Source organism: Mytilus edulis, chromosome 8 (genome assembly GCF_963676685.1).
Source record: "Mytilus edulis chromosome 8, xbMytEdul2.2, whole genome shotgun sequence".
Lineage (NCBI taxonomy): Eukaryota > Metazoa > Mollusca > Bivalvia > Mytilida > Mytilidae > Mytilus > Mytilus edulis.
In genome coordinates this window covers 15,916,786-15,944,691 of record NC_092351.1, presented here as the reverse complement: position 1 = coordinate 15,944,691, position 27,906 = coordinate 15,916,786, and the positions used below count along the sequence as shown (strand labels likewise).

The following is a 27,906-nucleotide window of genomic DNA, read 5'->3' as shown; positions in this document are numbered from 1 at the left end:
ACCTATGCCAACATATTTTCATACAATTTTATACCTAAATTTCAAAATGTTGGCATAGGTTGAATGAACCGTTCAAACAAATTCTAAATGAATATTTACTGACCTATTTCCGGTTTTGTCACGTGAAGAAATAATGTACACTTGACGGCTAAATATAGCACATTTAGCAAGAAGGAAGTATCAAGGACACTGATAACATTTTTTGGAATAATGCATAAATTTCAAATAATGTGTCTTAAATAATACGGTTAGTAGTTTAATGATACATTTTGTTGTACAAGACATTTGACGGGTTTCTTTATTTCCTTTGCAATTGTGTTTGTTTGACTTTCGATTTTCTTACAGTAATACATCTATAATGACTCAACCAATACGGTTTTGAAAAGAGGGTTTTATACAGTGTGTGGTCCGACCTGTGAAACAAGCAAGACTTTGGAATTTCATTGAAGGGCATTGAAACATATTTTTTTTTAATATGATTGCCAATGAAACACTTCAAGAGAGACCAAGTGACACAGAAATTATCAAAAGTAAGTCACCGTAAGGCCTTCAACAATGGGCAAAGCCCATTCCGCATAGTCAGCTATAAGAGGCTCCGAAATCAAATGTAAAACAATCAAACGAAAAAACTAACGGCCTAATATATGTACAAAAAATGAACGGAAAACAAATATGTAACGCAGCAACAAACGTTACGACAACCACTGGATTACAGGCCCAACGGCTCGGGACAGGCACATACATATAGAATGTGGGGATGTTTAACATGTTAAGTTCATTTCATATTGCATTTTTGGCTAAAATTTTCAACGTTGTGATTTTGTATGCCCTTATCAAAATACTCCGTTTCTCGCGGATTTTTCGTTCATTACAACATTGTATTTTAATGCTCTTCAACGTCGCATGAGCAAATTTTTCCCCTGGGAAAATTTTGGATCATTACCATTCTTCCCCCGCGGAAATGTGGCAATACGTATACATATAGTCACTTATAGTCTAAATGTATATCCACTAATCCGTCTACATTTCAATTGGTCCGTCTATGCCCACTAGTCTGTCTGCATGCAGTGTTCAATAGTTTGACTTCATATTCACCACTTCGTCTTTCTGTCTACTATTCTGTCTAAATACCCACCAGTTGTCCACCAGTCTGTCCACCAGTCTCTCCATGGTTAGGTAGCAATACACAGTTAGGAGTTTAGTTTCGCATTTTGGCCCCTGTGGATTTTTCAAATAGGCAAGTTATTGTGTAATAAAATTCATTTTTAGACAGATGAGTTCTTATTTATAGCCTTCAAAGATGGTTTATAAGTGCATCAAGATTATTTTTTACATGTTTTATGGGCTGTTTTCTGTTTGACAATCCGTCTTTTCATAGCTAGACCGGCCATCGGTCCAGAAATTAATGTACTGTTTACAAACACACTTTTTCTACACGAAGTTTTTGGCGCAATTTTACAAAAAAATGAGACGAAAGACATATGATTTTTACAGGATTTGCTGAATGATATATGTACACAGTTTCAGAAAAGGTATTACTTTAAGCGATTGAAATTCTACTTTTAGCCAAATTTTGGGGAAATATGTGACATCTTTCCCCCCTTTTTGCAATATTTTATAACAAATAAATGCAGATTGTTGCCATGGATACACCAAAAAGAAATTATATTTTACCATTTTATATACTGGATATAAAATCTATGGAAGATTCAATCTGATTACATACATATGCCCATATATGACACAAACAGTAAGCTTGATATTGCAAGAAAGCAATGAAAAGGGGATGGTAAAATTCATAAGGGCAAATTTTATTATTTTTTCCTAACTGTTTATTGCTACCTTGGATTAAGGGGATGATTGAATGTTTATATCCGCCACCATCTATTTCTGCCACTCCGAAGCCAGAAGCATGTAGTACAATGGTTGTTGTTGGTTATTGTCGATATATATTGTTGTTTCGTAAATAAATTTGTTATAAATTAGGCCGTTAGTTTTCTCGTTTGAATTTGGCTACATATGTATACAATACAATGAAGGCTTGGTACTAACTAAAAGTGTTATTATTCTTTTGTTATACAAATTTCGATCTGACGTCGCCGACTTTATATTACAAGGGGGAAACATTAGCTTTTCGTGCTAATACGGGGGTGGGGGAAATTGGGCGGATCCTGCTTTCCCCCATCACGATGTGGGATGAAAAGTTGGATCATGCCAAGTCCCCCCCCCCCGGACAAAAATGGATCGATCAAGGTCCCCCCGGAAAAGTTGGCAAGGAGGAAGAATGGCAATAGGACACCGGTGTCTATTGTGACGATCCCGGTAAACTTATCGATCCTTTAAATGAACTTTTATCTAAAAGGTTATCAATACAACACTGTAGTTGGATCTTTGAATATTGTTTTTATTTGTATTAACGAATATTCGTTTTGTTATCAGCAAATTAATATCAAAATATATACATATGCACATTCTTGGCCATGAGCGGGGCGACGGCCCTGCAATCTGTCAATACCTGTATGATATACTATGATCTACTATCTTGGTATTGCACAAGGTCATATATTTCTCTAGTTGTTGATGATGTCTGTATACTTAATCTTTTGGATGTTGGATGTGAACTGATAGACAATTCAGTCTCAGATGCATGCTCTTTTTCTTTTAGTTGTTATTGGCTTTAGACTAGTTGTTTTATCCTTAGTTCCACAATATAATCTCAGGTTTGGGCCGGGGAAGGGGGGGGGGGGTATTTGTTGTCGCCATCAAACTTGTTTTACCACACCATATTCCGTATTCGCCAAGTTGTCCCAAGTTTGGAGCCTGTGATTTGGTGGTTATCAATCGTTTGTTGCTGCGTTACATATTTAGTTTTTGTTCATTATTTTGTACATAATGTAGGCCGTTTGTCATTTCGGAGCCTTTTATAGCTGACTATACACTGTATGGGCCGTATTGATTGTAGAAGGTCGTAAGGGTGATCAACTGTAACAGTTGATAATGAATGTTTCTTTTGGTCACTTGTGGAGATTTGTTTCATTAGCAATCAAATCGTATTTTCTTTTTATTTAAAAAAAGCGTTTTCGGTCTATCAGATGATCAAATACTGTATAAACATTATTGTTTGAAGGTGATCATCCATTTATTCATTTACTGTTCCTTTACAAAATTAACCTTATTTTGAAAGGACATCGGTAATTAAGCCTTTATATCCAGTAGTTTATCATAAACATAGGATAAGATTGACTGTGCAATTGGATATTTTGTAAGGTCTATTATATAACTAGCATCCAAAAGATAGATTAAATTTAACGAGTTTTTTCTGTTTCAGAAAGACAACTGTTTTGTTTTTCGGTGGGCATTTTTATGCCCCACTTACGATACTAGAGGGGCATTATGTTTTCTGGTCTGTGGTTCCGGTCGTCAGTCTGTCCCGCTTTCGGTTAAAGTTTTTGGTCGAGGTAGTTGTTGATGAAGTTGAAGTCCAATTAACTTGAAACTTAGTACACATGTTCCCTAATATGATATGATCTTTCTAATTTAAATGCCAAATTGGATTTTTGACCACAATTTCACGGTCCACTGAACATAGAAAATAATAGTGCGAGTGGGGCATTCGTGTACTATGAACACATTCCTGTTTTGTAATGTGACGAGTATTTAATTTTCAAAGAACACATTAATATCAAAAGAAATTATAGTAGTCTTTATATTCAGATAAGGATATGTTTGTTTGAATGACTGGCCAATATTTCGGTACATATTATTCAGATTATCATAGGCCTTTATTAAACCACATTTCCACCATAGAGCAATAAAACGCTTTGGTGTTAAAAAAGATTATTTAGAACTGTGAACATATTATAGAATTATCACTACAGAGAAATAATCTTTGTAATTAAAGCAGGAATAATTCAATTAGCAAAATAAGAAATATTTTGTTTGTTTTATTTATTGTAGGTTTTAGAATCTCCGAAAATGGCTCAAAGCGCAAAACAAAATTTCTGTGAAATGTGCATGAGTGCACGTGGGAGTCAATTTTGTTTAGATTGCAACCAGTATTTCTGTCCAAATTGCAAAACGAGTCATTTGCGGATTGCTGTTTGTCGAGATCACCGATTCAAGAACTCTACAAATGCAGCACCAGACACATCACTTTTCTGTCAAGATCATAACGAATCACATGTTTTTATTTGTGATGAGTGTGATGTTCCTGTGTGTCGAATTTGCACAGTCAAAAACCACAAAGGACACTCAATGGCGGATATTGAAGAAACTGTTTCAAAAAAGAAAAACACATTTTTATCTTCTCTTAAATCAACCCTTAATACGGACGAAGTCCTTGAACTGGAAAACAGCGGTAATCAAATAGATCAATACCAAGTCATCTTAGATGAAAGCGTAAATTCAACAGTAGAAAGTATCCGAAGAGATGGTGAAGCCATCAAAATGAAGGTCGACACAGTTGTTAATCAGATGATACAAGAGGTAAATACAGAGTCATTAGAACAGAAAAGTTTGTTAAATGCAGCCGTCAAGGAGACGAATGATGCCAAGGAATTTACCAAAGATCTGAGGTGTAAAGAGGCAGAAATTAGGACAAGCAAAGACACTATTGGTTTACTACTTGAAATGAAGTCATTAGAAGGCAGTTTTGAAAAGATGAAAGTTCCATTCATCCCCATACCACACACTTTTAAGTACACCAAGTCGATGGCCAAAGAAGATGACGTAAGAGCATTGATGGGCAAGGTTGAAATTAAGTGAGTCATTTTTTCATTTTAAGTTATTATATATAGATAACCTCTAGATATTTTTTCAAGGGCGCTGAGTCCTTTACTTATTACAAAAGAGGGACGAAAGATACCAAAGGGACAGTCAAACTCATAAATCTAAAACAAACTGACAACGCCATGGCTAAAAATGAAAAAAGACAAACAGAAAAATAATAGTACACACGACACAACATAGAAAACTAAAGAATAAACAACACGAACCCCACCAAAAACTAGGGGTGATCTCAGGTGCTCCGGAAGGGTAAGCAGATCCTGCTCCACATGTGGCACCCGTCGTGTTGCTTATGTGATTACAAATCCGGTAAATAGTCTAATTCGGTAGGTCATATTCATGAAAGGGAAGGGGATTGTAGTTACGACGTAAGGAACATATCCGATATCATTTGTGAAACGGTTATTCCATAACGGTCAACCAACTCGTGATGGCGTCCGTAAAATTTACGAAGGGATGATTTCAACTTCACCATTTGGAACTCTTGGTTTAATAGCTTCCTTGTGAGCAGCAAACCTCTATCAAGAAAATCATGATAGGAAATGCAAGCACGGGAATATCGTATCAATTGGGAGATATATACCCCGTATGCAGGTGCTGCTGGAATGTTGCTACTTAGAAATGGAAAGTTCACAATTGGAAAGCTGAATTCATCTCTTTTGTCGTAAAGTTTTGTTTTCAACCGACCCTCATTGTCAATTTCTAGATGTAAGTCAAGATATGAAGCCGACTTAACTGTATCTGTAGTATCCTTTATCTCTAGTTCGATTGGATAGATGCGTTCCACATAGTCACCAAATTTTGAATTGTTTAGTGAAAGAACATCATCTATATAGCGGAAAGTAGAGTTAAAGGATATTGCTAACTTCTTATCTTTCTCATGCATGAAGTCAGCCTCATAATAATAAAGAAACAAGTCGGCGAGTAGAGGGGCACAGTTTGTTCCCATTGGAATGCCGACAGTCTGTTGAAAAACACGTCCTCCGAACGTAACAAATATGTTGTCAATCAAGAAATCAAGCATCTTGATAATATCAGTTTCAGAGAATTTTTTGTTTGAATCAGAGTGATTCTTTACAAAGTAGGATTTATCCCTCCCTAAGACAAGATACTTGTATCTACGTTGGCCATTCTTTTTTATGAAGCAAAGTAATACCAACTCTTTCAATTTGTCTTTTAGTTTGGAATGTGGAATACTTGTGTACAGAGTAGAAAAGTCAAATGTTTTAATACTGTTACAAGATGAAAGAGAGTTAGATTGTATGTACTTTAAAAGATCTTTTGAATTTTTAAGTATCCACATCTGATTCACGCCACCTCTAGAATAGGCAGTTTCACAATAACTTTGAAGCCCGTCTTTGATTGCTGATAAAATAGATGTTAATAATTTAGAAAGAGGTTTCGTGGAGCACTTGGAAGACCCAGCAATATACCGTTGTTTGTAAGGACACTTATGTAGTTTAGGTATCCAATACAGTGATGGAAGATCCAGTTCTTCATCTTTGGTTTACAAACGACGCTGTACACAATTGAAAACAAGATGCATACAAATACAACACCTATATAAAAATGAAACAGTAAATACAAGATACAAAAACGTTGGTACGAAATTAGACTAATGCACATATGTTGCTTAAACCACACAGTGCTAACCCCCGCAAATAAATGTGTTATTTTTTTCCCTTATATATAAATAAGCAGCCTCTATTGTTAATATTAAATTTGCGATCACTTTGAAATTTCAGAATTATTCAAAAAGGGGGGTGGATTTTTTTTAATGTGTTAAGTTCCTGATTGGCTTTAGTAATTTCATATTAAGTTGATCAGAATCATTTTACATTTTCCATCGTACTATAATGAAGGATATCTGTTATCTGAAATATGTATCGATACGTGTATTAACTGTTTCACTTTTTATCGTGGTGTTCGCCAGTGAGTGTATAGGACTAAAAATATAAAAGCAAGACAAATTTTAAAATCGCTGTATTGTATAGCGATTTCGTCAATTGCATACAAATATATAACTAAACAGTGTACAAGAACATCTTAATAGGTTAATTATAGAAAGCTATAATTGATGATCATTTATGAAATCAAACCTCTATTTTGGAAACAAATTACACCCTTATTGAGTTTCAACTGCCTAATTAACAATAGTTATATCCTTTTCCGAAATCCTAAAGATATACATAGGTCAATGCCTAATCATTACAGCAGTACGTTTATACATAAGTTGGAGATCAGTGATATTGTTGTCTTTTTTCAAAACTACTTCTGTCGTTTTTATTGAGAAAAATGCATATTTTTTATTGAAAATGGGAAGCTTGATTATTAATTTTTGAAACACATCTCCGATTTTTGCTGACCTTTGCGGACATTTTTGCACAGTTTTGTCACGTATATTTTGGTTATCAGACATTTTCAACCTGAAGGGTATTTTGGGGGGAGGGGAAAGAAACAAAAACAAAGCCACATGTGTTACAAACACCGTGATGATTCTGATCAGAAACTCAGATCTCAAAAGGGCTTTTATGATATTAAAATAATAACATGAATATGAATTTTACAAACATTACTACCAATGCCATCACTATTTGGGGGAAAATGTAATACTTATTGTGATGATTTTTTTGCCAAGTAATTGGACATTTTTTCTAGGGGAAAAAGCTGAATTTCTCATGTAATTTGAGGCAAAAAGTATCTATAAAGATGGTAAACAATGTAAGCACATACTGGCTGTCTCAATGGCAAATAAGCGGGATTGAGATGGATCTGACTGTCCTTTATTCAATACCAATTCAGCTTGTATATTTATCTAGTAAATCAGTATTTTTACATTTAAAGACCACGATGTTTTCTTTAAAAAGAAACAAAATTACAAAAGAAAACCTAAACAAAAAAATTTCTTTCATTACAGAGATAGACGTGTCTTCGTAGATGAAAATGAAGTTTTGTCAGGTATAGTTTTTGAATCTGTATTAAGCCATGGAACACAATTTAGGAACACAACTTGTTTTTTGAAAGATAAAATGAAAGCTACAAAGAAGCCAAATGATACACAATCGCTGATTTTATTTTACAAAAGTCAGATGATGAACGAACTAAGTAGTTCATATACACCGAAAATTGTACGAGTTTTTATAGAAATCAGTTCAAACTGGAGACATTTCGTTTTGTCGTCAATTGAAGAGTTAAATATGTACGTGCCAGGGTTGGTCCTTGCTGTTACTAAAGATCGAACCGGAGCTAATGTTGTTATGATTGACAACGCGGCATCACCTAATAAGATTTATATATCTTGGTTTAAAAGGGTATCGCATTATGTAGCGGAAATCGCCTTCGGTCAGAATTTTAAAGGCACATCCAAGCTAATGAAAGCAGCGGCGATGCTTCCAATTGTACAAAGTATAGGATTTCGTTATGAAACAACGAGATTGTACTCGATTCTTGCGAACAGTAAGCTACCAGATAAAAACGAAAACCAAGTCATTAAGAGATTTGATCCGTATAGTATTCTTTTGTTAGGGTCGATGAATCTGATTGAAAAGGGTGTTTGGACTTTTCAAGTAGAAGATCAAAACATCGAAGGCTTAAGTGAGCTCGATAAGGTCGTCCTTAACTTACTTTTTCCTCCATGTTATACCAAGGATTACAAACCAAAAGTAAGCGATGGAACTGGGTTCTTGTATTGCGGACGGAGAGTAATGGCAAACCACAATCACCCTGCCAGATCATTTACTGATGGACACTGTGGTCCAGAAAATGGTGCAAACTGTCCATCTTGTAGAACTATTAAAGAGCAAACACTTGGTATGATGCAGCGGTGTGGTGAATTAGGTAAATTCCAAGGCTGGAGTGGCTTGATTTATTGCAACGATTCCAAAAAGAGTTGCGGACCAAGTTACGGAAAACCTTGCCAGTCATGTTTTTAAACAACATAACCTACATTTGTAAGTCTAATTTGCTGTTGATATATTCCTTTGTGTACATGGTGTATGAAAAAAAGGTCGCGCGTAGTTCCAGAACATTTTACCTGAACACGACGACGGAATCAGATCAATTCACTTCTATAGTGTTATTTTTTTTCATTTGTGCGTTGCTATCATTCATTTTGAAGACATTATTCGTTCATTTAACATTTCCCTTGTATTTTAAAGTTGATTTGTTTTGATGGATAATCACTAAAATTTTAATGATTTGAGCTTCCGATTCGATAGTTTATTTTCTGTTTATCGGAATAGAATAAAATGCTTTTGAATTTATATGCTCTTTACGGACAGGTTATATAACAGATATCGTGTACAATGTTGTCAAAATGTTCGTAATGTTTCTGTCTCACTTGCAATGGAATTGTTGGTAAATAATGTGTTTTTTTTCAATTTTTTTTTTGTCGCTGATGAGTCTTTTGTATACGATACGCGCATCGGGCGTACAAATTCATAAGCACGGTTTCTTTAAGGAGTTTTGTTGCCCTATTCAACTTTAGATTGGTTGATATTATTTTAGTTTATGCATTCAGGTACATGTAGGAACAATGTTCCGGGAACCACAGAGCTTTTAGCGTGTGGTGAACTGTTGCCCCGTGTTGACGGACACACTGTAAATTCGAAATCAAAAACTGAGCTTTCTATTGCTTTGGGATTTGTCTAATGTATGCATATTTTTTGTGTAATTATAAATTAACACTTCAAATCCTTAGTTACTTGTCTAGGTTGATTCATTCCGTAAAATATTCAGTATTGCCTTGGAATATATATAATTGTTTTCAAACTTGTAAAATAACGGTCGGGTACCAGTCTAGAATAAGGGTTTCTATCAAAAGATACTTTGAAAATTTGTATAACACTTCATGACAATGATACTTTACTTACAAGTATTATTACATGTTCGATACTTAGATATATGAAGATGTGGTATGAGTGCCAATGAGACAACTCTCCATCCAAGTAACAATGTACTTACAATGTATCTAAAATCTTTTTGTAATATTAATGGTTCTCACTTGACTCAAGCTAGCGACCAATCCTAGCGACCAATCAAGCTAGAGACCAATTCTAGCGACCACTAAAGAACACAATGAGAATCAACTTGTCAAAGAATCATAATGTGGTATATGAGAAAACCACAAAACGACATAATGAAACAACGTTCTGTTAAAAATAAAATATGGCTACCAATACGGTTTATATTGTTTTTTACTTTTAAATAACTAGAGATATCAATCATATCAATTCAGAAGGGACACTATAACATCAATGCCGTCTGTAGCCTAATGTACTGACCAGTTTGCTTGCTAAATGTCTGCATTAATATAAATCAGTAAAGGGAGAACGTTCCAGAAAATCGTAAAAAGTCAAAATATCGTAATACAATAAAACAAAGGAGATAGGGTATCTTTAATCAGGAAATGCACAGCGCAAAATACACAAAAAAAAAGCAAAGGAACAATCTTTTAGCGACGATTTTTATTCCCCTACACAAACACATACTTTATGTTATTATATATGTATTTATAGAATGGAAAGTGCGCTCCTCTACGTATTTTACTCTATAGAGAAGGGCATATACTAAATTTTGAAGTCTTCTTTACGTTTTCTCGGTTTTCCAAACTCTTCACCGAGATGGTAAAAAAAAAATCAAGGATTGCAAATAAACTATTAAAAACGGATCGTATATCCCCCAATGACATAATAGTTATCATATACGAGTAATTTGCGGATGCGAAATGAGAATAAAAAGTAAACGAATTAAATTAGAAAAAAAACCAACAGTGTTTGTCTATGATGAATTGCTCGCACAATTATTTTCCATATTCAGAGAACCGTAAATAATTTTAAAAAGAACATAAGAGTATAAATGGATGGATACACGGACGAACGAACAAACCTACAGATCAGATACGGTTTTTACTGTTGTAGGCATAGCATAGAATAACTATTTAATGTGAGTTGACTTGAACTCGTTCCTGTGTTAATTGTATAAGCTTTCAAATAAACGAAATAAGAAATAACTTATGTTCGAAAGAATTGCTTTCAATACATTCGGCATCCTCAAATGGTCCGAGTACACAGTTATCGTCCTTTGATTTTTTCTTTGATATAGTCCTTAGTGCGACAGTGTGTTATTTGCCATTTTGATATACCCCTTCCAAATGTATTTCTTCATGTTTTATGCCTCAAATAGCAAGTTAGGGGGATTAAAGCACACTGTAAAAAAAATGGGTCATGAATTTTAGAGTAAGTAGTGATTTGGTCCAGTTAATTAGAAAAGGTTAAAAAAAATAGCACATCGGAAGCTTTCAAAAGATTTAAGGAACCCCTTAACATAAAATTGTCCATTTGGAGTTAGAGTTAGAGGCAAGGCATTTTTCTTTATTATTTGGATGTTAGTGAGAAAGTGTAGGTGGGATTCAATTCCCGGAAGGTTTTAACCCCCAAAAATCATTTCAGTGGGCTCTGCTCTGATTTATTACCTTTTATTTGAGCCATGTCCGGTGGCGTACTTTACCGTATGGAGCTTGCGAGGTTTGCCGAAAAAATGAACGTTGGACACGAAAAAACAACATCGCCACGTGTGGGAAAAAACTTTGCCGTATGGAACTGTACAGAAACACTGAAAAATGAACCCATACTCATTACTGTATAGGTACCTCAGATTTTGGATGGCCAGTGAAGTCTTCAGGTGCACTTTCCCACCCAGGGATTGATACGAGTTGAAAATATGGATAATAGCTTTCAATCTAACCACCTGCGGTCAAGAACTTTGCCGTATGGGGATGGGAGTAAAGCGACTGCTGCCACCACCCATAATGGACCAAAATGAGAAATTGAGTATGTTGTTGTCAGCTTCCGGTGCACTTTCCCACCTGGGCATTTTCATGAATAAAAGGGTCTTGGACAAGCTTTCAATCCCACTTGGTGTGGGGAAAAACTTTGCCGTAGGGAACTGTACAGAAAGACTGGATAATGAGCCCATACCCATAACTGTATAGGTAACTCAGACTTTGGATGGCCAGTGAAGTCTTCAGGTGCACTTTCTCCACCCAGGGATTGATACGAGTTGACGATATGGATAATAGCTTTCAATCTAACCACTTAGGGTAGAACCGTTCTAGGTAGAACTGTTCAAGGACAGGTTAGAACAGTTCTATGACAGATTATTCTGACAGTTCTAATGAGAAGTTAGAAGTGATCTCCACTGTACATACACAATGTGGCGGGGTTAAACGTCATGTTAACGGGATCCCAACCCTCCCCCTAAGTTTGTAGGAATAGGTGTCCTGGGGAACAGTGGTTAAAAGAACTTGGGTACACAGTTTTAATAGGGCTTCAATGGGGAGGACGCATGAAGAATCTCTTTAAGAACCAACAATAGCAATGCAGTTATAATTTGCATCAAGCCTCAGTAGTACTTTAAGATTCAAGTGTGTACAAATGAAGGTACAGAGATCCGTGGGTCTGAGCACTAAGAGTCCAAAGTTTAATATGTCTTTATTGGGAAAAGCTTAAAATTCATTTTATTCAGAACCTGCAATGGAAATGCAGGACTTCATAATTTACACAAATCTGTACATGCCAAACATAATTAGAGGTCTAAGGAGCTTGAATTGCCCCTCTTTTCAACTGGGTATCATTTGACTTGAATATAAATAAAGTTCTAGTATGTGCAAGTCTGAGGTGCATGCAAGTGAATAACTTTAATTAAGCTTGATTGCATATAGGACGACCATTTTGAAATTCCTATCGCTTCAAAAAGTGAAAAGTTTAACTAAAAGGTTGTCGTTTTTATCAGATCGCGTTCAGGAGTCTGTAATTCGTTTGTTACTGAACTACATATGATATTCATTTTTTGGGTTTTGTTTGTACATTATTAAAACTGTTATTTTTTCTCGTTTGAATGAAATTGTTAAACAGCTGTCATTTCAGGGACTCTCCTTTTGGTATCTTTCGTCCCATTTTTATAGCTGACTATGTGGGGGCTTTCTTCATTATTGAGGGCATAATGATGCCCCATAGTTGTTAATTTCGGTGTCTTTTAGTCTCATGGCAATCATAATACATATTCTTTTATATATATAGCGATGTCGTTATTACGACTAGCTATGTTGTTATTACGACCTAGTGATGTCGTTTTAACGACATGTTATGTCGAAATTACGACATCAATTTTTGATTAATGGCCCTTATCGGCTTCCGTAATAATGTGAGCAATTTTCATAATGTCTAACTTTAGTATTCTGTTTTGCTGTACTACTTTTTTGTATTTGTAATTGTAACTCTACATTGTCATACTATGTACACTTTGCCCCTTTATGATACCTCTTATGGTAAATAAAAGATATTCTATTCTATTCTATTCGTAATGGTTTTATCGAATACATGTAGTTTTTATGCCCCGAATCAACAAACATACTTCATTAGACATATTCAGACAAAGCAAGCAGCAGTAGCTTACTTGTCTTGAATTAGGGTTATTACTAAAAGAGATTGACTTGTAAAAGTTGCCCGACTTCTAAAAGTTGCCTTACACTTTATGGCCGGAAAAATTTACTTATCAATACACAACTGATATTAACGATGTATGCAATGCATTTAAGTTATTATATTCATAAAGTACACAATTGTTCAGGTATTAGCAAATCATGAATGGAACTCGGTGTAAATATAAGATAATAGCATATACGAATACATGTACATGTACCTACTATCGCAAAGGAATCATTTCTCGTCAAAATTCAGTGTGCGAAAGTAATCGTTGATGTTCTGACAAAAGTCTTAACCAAAGAAATATTATTGTTTAGATGTCTTTCTTTAGTAGTGCATTTTTTAGGAGAAAAGGTGATGCAGTTTTCACTTCCACATATATGCGCGAGTGATTTTTTGAATAATATTTAAAATTAAATGTGATGCAAACAACATGTCACTTAATTTTTCAATATAGAGGAATGAAGACTCTTCTTTAAAATTCAACGACGGTCGATGGTTCTCGCTGCGCTCTCTGGCTTCTTTTACCCATAAGGCTGACAACCACAAGTTAGCCATACATTCAGAAAAAGGCTTTATATATCAACCAACTCGCGGGTGTGTTCTAGTATCGTTTTAAACTAAGTGCGAATATTTGTGTGTGTAATACAAAGCTACACCCCATATATATGGTGTTTGTTTTCGTAGCGATTAAATTGATAAGTATTTAAATAAAAGCGCAGTCTGATTTGAAAACGAATCCTATAATAACGAGCACAGTGAGATATCAAATAAACGTCTTTTATGTAATCTGTCATTTGCATGTTCTTTATATAGTCCTCGATTTGAACGACATACACATGACATAACTATTCTCTTTAAACTTTAATATAAACGTTGTCAGAAGATATTGAGTTACTCTTCCCTATCTGAGATAGGCTATTTCCACAAGAGAAAACAGCAAAGAATTCACTGAACGATATTGAGAAATTTTAAAACGACAAAAGCTCGGATTTGTCGTTTACATATGGTTTGTTTTAAAGATCAGTGAAACATTTAACACGCTTGCAGGTTTAGGACGATGTTTCACAGATGGTTAAACGTGTACAATGACTTCAGTTTTAATTATGATAAAAATACTACTCTCCCCGTTTATTTACAAATATTGTAAAGGTGTTTCAAATGAATTGCATTTTACGTGTTTGAACCGTGTATACCTTTGTGTCATATGTTATCTCCACATGCCAAGAAGAGTCGAGCAATTGAGGTTCCCGCCCATTGCAAATATTGAATTATGTTGGTTTTTCCTTTGCAATTTCGTAACATGAATTTACATATTTACGATACATTGAATTTCGTTATCCGCCCTTCATAGATACAATTTGTATTAAACAGTTGAAAATATCTGGAAATCATTGCATTATATTTTGATAAAAATGATCAACGTGAAATACTTTGAAATATTTGACAGATCAATGTAAACACAAAATACCAGAACTAAACTCTTCCATAAGACAAACAATCTCGAATAACAAGCTATTCAGTTTCTTGTATATTCCTCCATTAATTGCGTAGCACTATTCAAAGGGTATAATGTTAGCAACTATATACACTTTAAAACATAAGGAAACATTAATTTATATACAGATGACTGAATTTGGTTATAATAATCACTAAATAATAAATATCATAATTAATTCATAGGATTGTCATCATAAATTAATAAAAAGATATATATAAGGTTCATATGTGTAAGGAAACGTTAAGTAACAACTGCATATATTTACAAATAAAACACCATCATATTCGAATTGAATTTAAAAAAAATGTATCTCAGTTGAATCGTCCAGAAGCCACTGCAATGAGTGCGGAGAGTTTTGAAGCTGCTCTCTTTCACAGTCAAATAAATGAACAGCAACTCGCAGTCTTTTTATTATTGTAACATTAAAACATTGTTTCTAATAATGTTTAATTATATAAATACCATGAATCTTGACTGAATAATTAGTTAAGTTATAGTAACCAAAAGTACAAATGGAACATGTAATAAGGAACTCAAATCAAAATGTGTTGAAGGCCGTACGGTGACCTATAATTGTTTTTAAAATGTCTGTGTCATATTGGTCTCTTGTGGACTGTTGTCTCATTGACAATCATACCACATCTTCTTTTTTTATACCCCATTGTTATATATTTAAATAATCTAAAACATTTTGTTGAATCTTAATAAAGAAAAAGAATGATCAGTGATATTGACTTACAAGATATTTGATTGTGCCGTCTTCCGTCTTTCAGACTTTCTTTTACAAAAATGTAGTTTTTTATTATTTCATTTTTGTAGTTTTTTTCTCTCGCTATGATCAGTACAAAAGTAATCTTCATGATTGGTCACCAATATCGTATGGTCGGCTATATAAAAGGCCCCAATAAAAACAATATGAAAGAACACAATAACGAACTAAGTTATAACAAAGAATTTTACAAAAATATATGACAGAGTTATATCAATAACAACCACTTAACTATAGCTCCTTAATCGGGACGTGCATATAAAGAATATGGTTGCTTTAAATATGTTTGTAAACGGAAAAACTTTTCAGTAATACAAGACAGTGTAGTTAAAGCAACACATAAGTACAAAGTGTAAAAATTAAAAACAATTAAAAAATGATACGCTTAAGAGGCATGTTAACTTTTTGGATTTTAATCCTAGGAATGAAACTCATACAAGGAAGGAACCTTGTTCTAACTCAAAAGTTCAGATCCTTGTATTATCATATAGGACCTTATTTCATAATTTCAATGAGCCGAAAATTCAATAGCTGTGTGTATATGTAAATCAAATTTTAAACATTCTTTATTGATGATGATCGTCAGAGATATGTACTTTCTATAACTTGATTATGTGTAAAAGATTCATCTTTACCAGTAACGAGGATCGTGTTTTGTTCTGATAAAGCACTACTATTATCTCGTAGTGATGGAACAAGTAACAATGACAAATCGAAGATTTGGGGGGATGTCGCTGTTTTCTAACATGTTTGTCTGACTCCTGACATCCAATTGAATCTTTGGAAGCATGAACGTTGCCATTTTGAACCGAGTTTGAAATATCAGATTGTGCTGTCATGGTAGAAAGAGTTGAATTCTACCGTGTCGAAGTCCGTCTTTGTATTCTATAATAAAGTAAAAGAGTTAACATTTGATAAAGTAAAGCATTGCCGATTTTTGAATGCTGTCTGAACTAAAAAGTAATCAATCCATCTATTTGTATTGTAGCTATTTATACAACAGTTATGTTCATTTTTATGTACGTTGCATTTTCTTTTGTTTTTATGTTACACTTAAAGGTTCTGTTTTCTTTGTTTTCCTCTTATAGTTGATGAGTTTCTCTCCGTTTTGATAAGTAACCAGGATTGAGCAGCGGTATATTACTAATGCCTTTATTTATGATTTGCAATTAGGAATTATTAGGTCAGTATGTTAATTCTATTGTCGACATCATTTGTCTCCTTTAGTGATTAGTATTTGTTTCCGAAAATTCCCCACAGGTCACGGTCATGTTTCGTGCATTTACTGCATAACACAAACAAAAAAAAACGATCCGCAACAGATTCATCCTTGATAGAATATTTGAAATGTAGATATGTTAATTTAAAACTTCAGTTTGCAATCGATTCTCGAAAAATAATCTGCAGTGCACAATAGTCGGGGAAATAAATGTTTGACGCTTCTTAACTTCCCTACAAACCTTTTCTTAGAAAGGTAATTATTTGTCGTTTTTTTGTATTTTGAATTTTAATATTCTCGATAGATTAGATACTAATTCAAAATTTATGCAAGTTCACCAAACTGTTGTGAACAGTTAAAAGTAATCCTTCCTTATTGGCGGTGTTTGTTTTCGTAATTCGACTCGAAATGAATGTTAAGCACAGCTCTTCCTTTTTGTGATTAAAAGATTAAATTGATAGATAAATTATTCAAATGAAAGTGCAGTTTAATTTGAATACGAGTCCTCTAATAACGAGCACAGTGAGATATCAAATAAAAGTCTTTTATTTAATCAGTCTCTTTCATGTTCTTTATTATATTGTACTTGATTTGAACAACATCAACATACTTACATGACGTAATAACTACTCTTTTTAAAATTTTATCATAAGTGTTGACAAAACATATATGTCTTATTCAAATCAGTCACTATTTCGTTTCAATGATAGTAGAAAACAGTGAAGTAGTAATTTGCAAGGATATTGAAAATAACCTAGCTCATGACGGTCATGTACTTGTTGTTTGTTTCAAAGTTCAGAGGCACATATTTTTCAAATATTTAGGACAAGAGCAAATGCAATAAAGAAATAAGGTAGGTACTGGACAGTTGGTCAATCGGGAGGAAGTTGCCAATGTGATCTATTCACAGAATAAAGGGTATTATTTGCTACAACTAAGCGACAGAAATTATGAAACATGTTACTAAAGGAAGTAGTCTGCTCTCTTGTCACCTCCAGATTACACTATGGCAACGCTTTGTAATATAATGTAAACTCTTCCACTATAGCAAGACTGCAACACGTTCAAAACACAGCAGCTAGACTTATCACAAGAAAAAGGAAGTTTGACTGCATACCACCTGTTCTGATGCAGCTGCATTGGCTCCCCGTGCAATACCGATCACATTTTAAACTTTTACTTGACGTTTTAAAGCCATTACACGATAAAGCACCTAAATATTTAAAAGAACTGATTGTACCATACGCTGTTAGAACACTTCGGTCAGAAAATAAAGGACTCATAACGAAACCACTAACGCACTGAAAGACGATTCGATCGTGCTGGAGCTACATTGTGGAATGACTTACCAATTTCATTTACGGAAAGAGCAATCGCTTCCTCGTTTTAAAAAAGGTTTAAAAACACATATTTTTAGAATGGCGTACTGTGACGTGTCTGACCTGTAATATCTATTTATTGTTCTAATAGTTTAAATGATAGGGCCTTTTTATTTTTACTTTATTTAAATATACTTAATATGGTAACAAATAGTTAGTGCATGATCCAATTACCAAAACAAAATGAGAAAAGTAAAAACAAAATATGCAATACAGGACGTGAAGTATGAAAACTTTCAAGTTATCTATTGTTATTAGTATTCCCTTTTTCTAGACTTTCGCATTTTTAAGATATACTAGAACGAACCCGTGATATCGCGGGTCCGTGACTGAATTAAAGTATATAACTATGCGTATGCCTTATTTTAGTATTGGTATTGTCATCAGATAAAGTCATGCCGATTATAAGATGCACAGTTTTCTCTGCTTTCAAAATCTTTCTCTGTGAATCCGTCGACCTGGAACCTATGAATTATTGATAATATTAATAATTTGGAAAACAAAAGGGCCTGGAATGGAGTATTTTTTACTCAATAGTATACAGCAAAATTCTAAATACACCGTTTGGTGGTGCGCCTGTCAGATGCGGAACGTACAGATAAGGTAATAGGTAACATATGAATATACTATTGATATCGGTGTCGGACTCGACGACACGGATTTTCTTAATTATTTGCAATATTAATTACGTGGAAAACAAATGGGCCTGGAGTGGTGTAATTTTTAATCAACACCATTGTACTATTTTAGTTATATATAAAGTTATATTCTTTGATTCATCGTTTTTACGTGATGACGGCTGACAAATTGGACCTCGTTATTTTAGTATTATAGATATGTTATAAAAAGGAAATTTTAGTAATTGAGAATTTTTATGACTTTTATTTTGAAATCTTCTCTTTCAAACTAGCAAAACTATTTGTCATACACTCATGTAAATGCGCACACAAGACCTGGCGTGTTTCGATATATTTTTACTCTTAAACTGACCATTACTTTAAGGATCGATGTCTTCGAAAAACTGCATATTTCATATTTGACTGAATAAACATTCAGATCTTATCAACTTCAATTCAAGAAGTTTGGTTTCTATAAGCACAAACATCTAGAATCTTTTCGTTATCAAAATCCTGTACAATTGGTCGTCTACATATACAGAAAACTTTTGCATGATACAATTAAGCTCTAGAAGTTTAATTGATATTAACAGTTTATCACTACATTTATATAAGATATTTAAAATTTAACTGTCGAGAGTGGATAAATATCGTATTACACGAGATTTGGTGGTGGAATCTGTTTCTCTAATGATTTTCAAACAATATGCAGTCAAACTTATTCCTTCTATGCGACTGATCTGCAAAAAGATGTGTTCTTTCTATGTGACGTCATCAGATATGGTCGCCTTTCTTCATGCCGTCACAATAAGAAATTCAGAGGAAAACAAGAAAATTCGACGTCGAGCCTCTCGTTTTAAATTCGATAATTTAACTGTCTCGAGGGGATAAATATCGTATTACACTCGATGCAGTGGTAGAATCTATATATCTATAGTACTGCTTCCACCTGTTTGAACATCGGCAACCATTAAATGTTTTGATATTTTCCATCAGAACAGGGTGCTAACATAATCATCGAACTCTTTCTTATAACAAAACGTACAGAAAGTTTACTAGGGTGCATCTATGCACGGTAACATGTGCTCATTGTTCGTCACTTGTATTCTTTTCTTTTTATACATAATAACTCTTTACCTCTACACGGGTCACAATCTCTATACTTCCCCTTTAGATAATTAAAACTGTTGAAATATCAAACTCTGCTATAAAGTCTGATCATATTCAATTTGCGCCTTTTTGTGAATGAATAATTCCTTCAATGATACTCTGTACACTTTATTTGAATAAATGAGTTAATCTTTTATTAGACCCTGGTTCTTCGTTACATTTGGATCGAAAAGATTCAACGACTCATTGGTAGGGTTATGCCCCTATTAAAATTAACCGGTGTCGGTTGGCCACCAAAACTCAGAAACCGTAAGTCGTAGACACCTAGGATCTTCACCATTCATCATCAATTCATGTGACTTCGAAAAATACCTCAAGGTCAAATGTGTATGTTGACCTTGACCTTTGACCTAACACCTTCTTATGGGATAATCTCAGCAACCTTAATACTTTCAGAAGTGTTGTATAGTAGAAAATGTTTGGGTCATTAATGCGCAACTTTGTTACATTTTGACCGAAGATATTTGACCTTTCTGTAAGGGACATAACCCCTGTTTTAGGTTTCTGAAAAGAGAAAATCAGCTTTTACTATATAACCAAAGGTCCTATACCCATGGGGTCTTCAGCAATGACATTGAGGATTAATGACCTTGACAAAGGTCAATAGGTCAAAGGTCAAGGCCATGTCCCATATATCGAATTATGTGTTTTTGACCTTATTTAAAGGATTTTCAGTGTGTTTTAAAGTTTTTTAAGATTGACCTTGACCTTTGACCTTACAACTTTTTAGTCGATATCTCAAAAACGATTGTACTTACAGAAATAGTAAATAGTGAAAAACGTTGAGGTGGATGAGGCGCAACTTTTTTTACATTTTACCGAAGAAATTTGACCTTTCTGTAAGGGGCATAACCTGTGTAAGAACTTTTCAATACATTCTACGTCTATTGGAACATGTATTTTACATTTCAAAAGGAAAGACCTCTCAATTGTTCAAGAACAAGAACAATTGACATTTTAACTATTTTTTCGTTTTTTATTGAGATTTGATCGTTGGTTTTTTTTTATTATCTAAATGGTTGTTCGCTAGTAATTTTTGAGGCACTTTATAGCTTGCTGTTGGTTGTGAGCCATGACTCCGTGTTGAATGCCGTACTTTGACCTTTAATGGTTTACTTTTACAAATTATAACTTGGATTAACAGTTGTCGCATTGCACTCATACTACATTTGTTTTATATCTATACATTTGATTGTTACCTGATTCTTGTAACGAGATATGCGCATGTGTACACTACCTTATTGTATACGAAGAGAAAATCAAATCCATTGTGACAATTTGAGATTTACCGACAACGTTAGTTCAATATAAAAGTAAAATAATACCAGAATATTCATATTTACACCAACAAACTACTCTTGAGCCTTAATAGTTATCAAAGGTACAAGGATTATAATTTAGTACGCCAGACACGCGTTCCGTCTACATAAGACTCACCAGTGACGCTCATATCATATTTATAAAGCCTAACAGGTACAAAGTTGAAGAGCATTAAGGATCCAAAATTCCAAAAAGTTCTACCAAATACGGCTAAGGTAATATATGCCTGGGATAAGAAAATCCCTAGTTTTTCGAAAAATTCAAAGTTTTGTAAACAGGAAATTTATAAAAATGACCACATTATTGATATTCATGTCAACACCGAATGTTGACTACTCGACTGGTGATACCCTCGGGGACGAAACGTCCACCAGCAGCGGCATCGACCCAGTGGTGTGAATAGTTATCAAAGGTACCAGGATTATAATTTAGTACGCCAGACGCCCATTTTGTTTACATAAGACTCATCAGTGACGCTCATATCAAATTATTTATAAAGCCAAACAGGTACAAAGTTGAAGAGCATTTAGGATCCAATATTCCAAAAAATTGTGCAAAATACCGTTAAGGTAATCTATGCCTGGAATAAGAAGATCCTTAGTTTTTCGAAAAATTAAAAGTTTTGTAAACAGGAAATTTATGGAAATGACCACATTATTGATATTCATGTCAACACCGAAATGTTGACTACTGGGTTGGTGATACCCTCGGGGACGAAACGTCCACCATCAGTGGCATCGACCCAGTGGTGTAAATAGTTATCAAAGGTACCAGGATTATAATTGCTAATAAATCCTCTTCCTCTATAACTATAAGCGTGTCAACTTCTGTTATGTTAAACCACATCAATAGTAGAGAAATTCTTACCATGGTTTTTCTATGTTGGAATGTTATACTATTGTTTCAGAAAAAGGGAGAAGGTTTGGTACCATTAAGACGTTTAATCCCGCTGCAAATATTTGCAACTGTCCTAAGTCAGGAATTTAATGCACTGTATTGTCCTTTGTTTATGTAATTTATTCGTGTTTCTCGTTTCTCGTCTTTTTTATATCGATTAGACCGTGGTTTTCCCGTTTGAATGGTTTTACACGTCTAGTAATTTTGGGGTTCTTTATAACTTGTTGTTCGTTGTCAGCCAAGAATCAATGTCGAAAGCCGTACTTTGACCTATAATGGTTTGCTTTTATAAATTGTTGTTGGGATAGAGAGTTATTTCGTTGGCACTCATACCACATCCTATATCTATTTACAATCATTTGCTGAAGAAACATTTTATAACGTTTTTTGTTTTGTAATGCTCTGGTTCTTTTGTGGTGATGCTATTTGATATCTTTACATATTATTTATTTTGACGGATAAATCATAACACTTTTATAACAACTATCGATCGGCAGAACACAATTCAAAGAAGGACAACATCTACTTTAAATCATTTATATGACAAACGAAATTGACTATTGAAAAGACGATTTAAAAATGATTTGTTAACGACATATTGTAAAGTTTTATATTTTGTTATAAACCAATCAAACAAAGTGATAAAGATCAATAAAAAGTGCATGTTGTTATTATGCCATGATACATTTATCATACTCAAATTATACTGTAGGAGGAGGTTGCCATATTGCTTACTTAAATACACGGTTATTCATTATATTGGAAAAACTTATTCATATTGTTCTTTTTTTTGAGAGTTTGATACAAGGTTCTGGAGAAATAAATTAAAACTTTGATTTCAACTTACACTAGACACACTACAGTTTAACATATTTACAAAAAGACATGTTAACAACCTTAACTTGGCTTTTCTAGCTGGTTTAGATAGTTTGTGAATGAGTAACAATCCATCAGGGTGAAAAAGTGAACCAATAAAGTTGCAATAATAAACCCATAAAAATTCAATAGTTAACCCAAAAATAAGCAATAGTGAACTCATCAATGTGCAATGTTGAATCCCTAAAGGTGCAATAGTGAACCCCTAAAGGTGTAATAGTGAACCCATATAAATACAATAGTGAATCCATGAATATTTGATAATGAACCAATAAAGGTATAAAATAAAGGTGCAAAATTGAACACATAAAGGTACAATACTGAACCCGTATAGATACTATAGTGAACCTTTAAAGAATAGTGAAGCCATAAAAGTAAAATTGTAAACCCATACTGGTACAGTGGGGAACCAATCAAGATGTAATAGGGAATTATTGAGGGCTTGATTGAGGACTATTCTCAAGAAAAAAAATAATGGTACCAAAGTCTAAACTGATAAAGTCATGAAAGTTGAAGTGATCTTTTTAAGACGCCATTGGGATATGTTTGACTGCTTTGTAATAGCTATGCTACAAGTACACACAGATGTGTTCCTCGTGTCGTAGCTTATATAGCATCCATAGTTTCTGTGATATGAGATCGCCTTATGCAAATTATCACCAAATATGATACATGCTTCTACCAACGATACATATCAATTAGTAGAGCACGTACCATGTATCCTGTCACTTCAACTTGACTGACATATAAATGTAAGCTATTTGGCTTTAGCACAGATACCATAAAGGTAATTAGTGGTGATGCAACTAATTGGTTGTCCAAATTCAATACCTCAAAAAAGAACAATGGTGTTTAACCAGTTTCGTCAATTTTGTCAATTCATTTAAGGCAGATGTCAACAGTATTCTTTTCCTCCATTCCTCTGTCCATATCGTAATCTTGAATATGTATGATAGCTCATTGTAAACTTGGAACATGCATGTTAACAGCTGTGATTTTATTTTTAGGGTTCAAAGTGTATCACACAATTGGAATGGCCTGTGTAATGCAGCTTCGAATTCTGCATGTAAGATATCCTTACTTTCACTTTGCTTAATTCCCTGGAAACTCAGATCTTACCAAAAATTTACGAGTCAAATAGTTATTACATTTTCTCTTTTTTCTGCTCATAAAAAAGCACAACTAGTAAAGCTCGGTCAGTTATCAAAATTGCCAAATTGTCCACTTGTCGTATATTATGGCATAGAGTTAACTGCTTTAGTTTATTTTACATCAACATTTATACAAGGAAAATAAAGGCAACATAAGTATACGGCCATTAAAAAGTCAAAAATTGTTTCAAAAACAAATCCGGCTCACAAACATAAACCGAGAGAAACACTTTAACTATAAGAGGAAAACAACGGAAAAACAGAAACAACGAACTAGTATTGCTACAGCAAGAACCACCAACATACATTGAAACGGTGTATACCAACTGTCATCTTCAAGACTTGGTATAGGACATTTCAAAAAATAATGTCTGGAAAGCAGACCTGTATATAGGCTGATAGGAATGACATTAATTGATAGTTTGACACTACATTGATAGAATCAAGCATGAGAAAAGAAAAATAGGAACTTACAGAAAATAAATATTGTTTTGGTTTGTCTATACATGATAGTTATTCTCTTGATCCCATTAAATGGTCATTTTTATAAATTTCATGTTACAAAACTTTGAATTTTCGAAAAAAAACTAAGGATTTTCTTATCCAAGGAATAGATTACCTTAGTCGTATTTGTACTTGTTTGGCTTTATAACTATTTTGATCTGAGCGTCACTGATGAGTCTTATGTAGAAGAAACGGGCGTCTTGCGTATTAAATTATAATCTTGGTACCTTTGATATCTTTTGAAGATGTTTCTATTTCATTTAATGTTGAAATTCTATGCTGATGTTGACATTGTGTGCTTCACAATATTTAATGTTTAGACAACATATTTTTTTCTATAGACGGTTGGTCATGTTCCTGATTATCAGACATCGAACCGTTTTCGATTGATTTATCAATCTTTGCTAATGTTCAAACTCCGCTACACTTTGATAACGAGTGCGAAATTAATGAAAACCTTCAATTTAACCGTTGAAAACTTTACATGTTGTAACGCGATACGTTTAATTAAAAAATATGTATATTGTTTCATGAATAATCATACAAAATTCTACATGTTTGTCAGTTATTCAAAAAAACTTTTTTTTTAACATATCCGAGTACAGAATTGACTCGTTATGGCAGTTTTATTGTAAGCAATTATAATGTCAAGATTAATGCTCATTTTGGTTTAAAAACATGTTAAAGTGTTGTGTCAAAACATCTAAAACTGTAAGCTACTTATATATTTCTTCCTGTTTACAAATGTCTTTAATTTTCATGCTGAGATTTATGTCTTTTACCGTAAGTCAATTATATGTTTTAATTGGTGCGTTAAGCTCGTCCTTTTTCACGGTTTATGAACTCCATAAGAAGGGTGTTGAGCCTTATAAAAAAAGACTGCTTCCAAATAGTTATCAGGGAGAACGACTGAAATAGAATCTAGATTTATTAACAGGTCATTCTTACAAATTAGTTCACCGATACAATATGTATCTCGACTACCTAGTGATATGTTGTCACACTCTTAGATGTTTATAAACCAGACTTGTTAGACCGTTGGTTTTTCCGTTTGAATGGTTTTACACAGTCAAGTAATTTTGGGTCCCTTGATAGCTTGTTCTTCGGTGTGAGCCAAAGCTATGTGTTAAAGGCCGTATATTGACCTATTATGGTTTTCTTTTATAAATTGTTATTTGGATGGAGAGTTATCTCATTGGCACTCACACCACATCTTCCTATATCTAGTTGTATGATCTATTATGTTACCGCTTGTGTCCTTTCCCGATTATAACATTTTGACTGAATGTCGCATCCACATGATACCTGTATAGTATTTTTGCCATACCAGATCTCACTTTTATTGGATCATTGGATTTAATACTGTTTCTTCAGAATTGTGTTTTCTAAATCAATTTATTAGCTCTGAACATACGTTAACTAATGTTGTCCAAATTTGTACATTATCGTCGCGAAAATTAGTGTTGCAATCAGACTTTCCAAGGTTCCCTTGTTCTTAATCTAAAATGTCCTTTCCGTCTTACATTATGTTAAATTATTTGACAACTTAGAGAAAAACGTGTGTGTTGCAGATCATCAATAGCATGATGCTAAATTGTTTTATTTAACATTTAATCTATATGCAATAAACAGTATTTAAAAAACGGTATTAATGTACAATGAACTGTTTAAGTATGCATTATGTGAATTGTATTAATTGTTTAATGGTATAGTATTCACGCTATCATTATGTCTTTCGTGGAAAGACCTTTTGTTTTTCTTCTGATTATTATTTTTTTTCTGCCGTCTGAGATGCTTTTATGTTTTATAACATATCGAATGGGTTTTAGGCCAATGATGTTGTACAGTAATGGGGGTTTCAAAACTCACCCTGTGTGACCGAACACTTATTCATATAGGAGTTATCTCCCCGTGTCCCCTTTTCTTGTTATCGCTATATCTCTAAAACCGTAAAAGATTTTAACAAACTGTTTGCACCATATTGTTTCTCTACTCTTAGGAATGATTTATTTAATTTAATTGGAGTGATCGGAAGACATCTTATGGGAGTTATTTCCCTTTGAAAATTTAAGATAGGCGATATGTCGGATAAATTCATACGTTATAAGTCGTAGAGGCCTACAGTCTTTCGATATGAAGTCCTTGGTCCATTTGAAGGAATTTGAGGTCAAGGTCATGTTCTTAATTTTGAATTTTGCTTGTTATCGTTATTCTAAAGAAACTGTAACAGTTAATGATATCAAGTGTTTGCCAAATAACTGTTTACAATAAGGCGCAACTTCAACCTATTTTATTCAAAGTGTTTTGGTTAACCCTTATAGGAGTTTTCTCCCCTTATGTATCTGAAATCGGTATTTCTCCATAACCACGGAAGTAATTGACCTCGGATCATTCGATTTGAGTTCACTGACCTATATGACATTGAAATGGAGATCAAGGTTGAAGGTCAAGGTCACATTCTATAAATTTTGCTTGTAATCTATATTCAAAAGAATCTGTATCAGATAATGATATGATGCGTTTTCCAAATAACTGTTTACGATAAAGCGCAACTTCAACCCATTTAAGTCGAAGTGTTAAGGTTAACCCATATAGGAGTGTTTCCCCTTATTTGAAATCGGTATTTCTCCACAACCATACAAGTGATTGACCTTGGGTCTTTTGATTTGTGATCACTGACCTATGACCTTGAAATTTTAACTTAAACATAATTGGTTATCATTTTCAGACCAACAAAGGCCAGCTGTTCCTGTCTTCAGAGAGGCACATCAAGGGGTAGAGTTAAACATGTATTGTGAGATTTTAACCCTCCCCTTATACTTATTACCAATGTAGAATAAACAGACACACATCAATACGCACGGTGAAAATCAGTTTATGAGAAGTCCGAATTACATGTTTGTAAAGGTAACAGAAAAAACATATGACAATGATGAATATAAACTTAGAAAGACTTCTAGCAGTTACTGACATGCCAGCTCCAAAAAAATGACAATTAGAGAATTGGACACAGGGGTACAGGACACAATCAATGAAAAAACGTAAAATAACAACACTACAGACCTCCCTGGAAAATTCAAAACAATGCATCGCTAAAAGAAAATCGATGAAAAGTCAACAGGTTACAAAATACTACACATAAAAACTGAGATAAGAAACTATTGTTATCTCTGGCCTCATGGTCATAAAACTTTCGAGCATGATTTTTGTACTCAGACTCAAAAATCAACCAATC

The 27,906-nt window shown here is 33.9% G+C and overlaps 1 protein-coding gene across 4 annotated transcripts; it reads left to right on the top strand.

Moving 5' to 3' along the window:
* The first annotated feature begins 128 nt into the window (after positions 1-128).
* Positions 129-27,844, top strand: LOC139484929 (protein wech-like). 4 transcript variants are annotated; one of them, XR_011655197.1, is made up of 5 exons: positions 133-247; positions 3,958-4,760; positions 7,703-8,735; positions 24,024-24,082; positions 27,400-27,591. XR_011655197.1 is itself a non-coding variant. In XM_071268977.1 (4 exons), the coding sequence occupies exons 2-4, from the start codon at positions 3,976-3,978 to the stop codon at positions 27,504-27,506; spliced, it is 951 nt and encodes a 316-aa protein (XP_071125078.1). In that variant the 5' UTR covers positions 129-247; positions 3,958-3,975; the 3' UTR covers positions 27,507-27,844. The 4 variants fall into 4 exon arrangements, 3 of the variants coding, with proteins under 3 accessions (XP_071125078.1, XP_071125077.1, XP_071125076.1); XM_071268977.1 differs by lacking the exon at positions 7,703-8,735 and having other exon boundaries at positions 129-247; positions 27,400-27,844; XM_071268976.1 differs by lacking the exon at positions 27,400-27,591 and having other exon boundaries at positions 129-247; positions 24,024-24,098.
* The last annotated feature ends 62 nt before the right edge of the window (positions 27,845-27,906 follow it).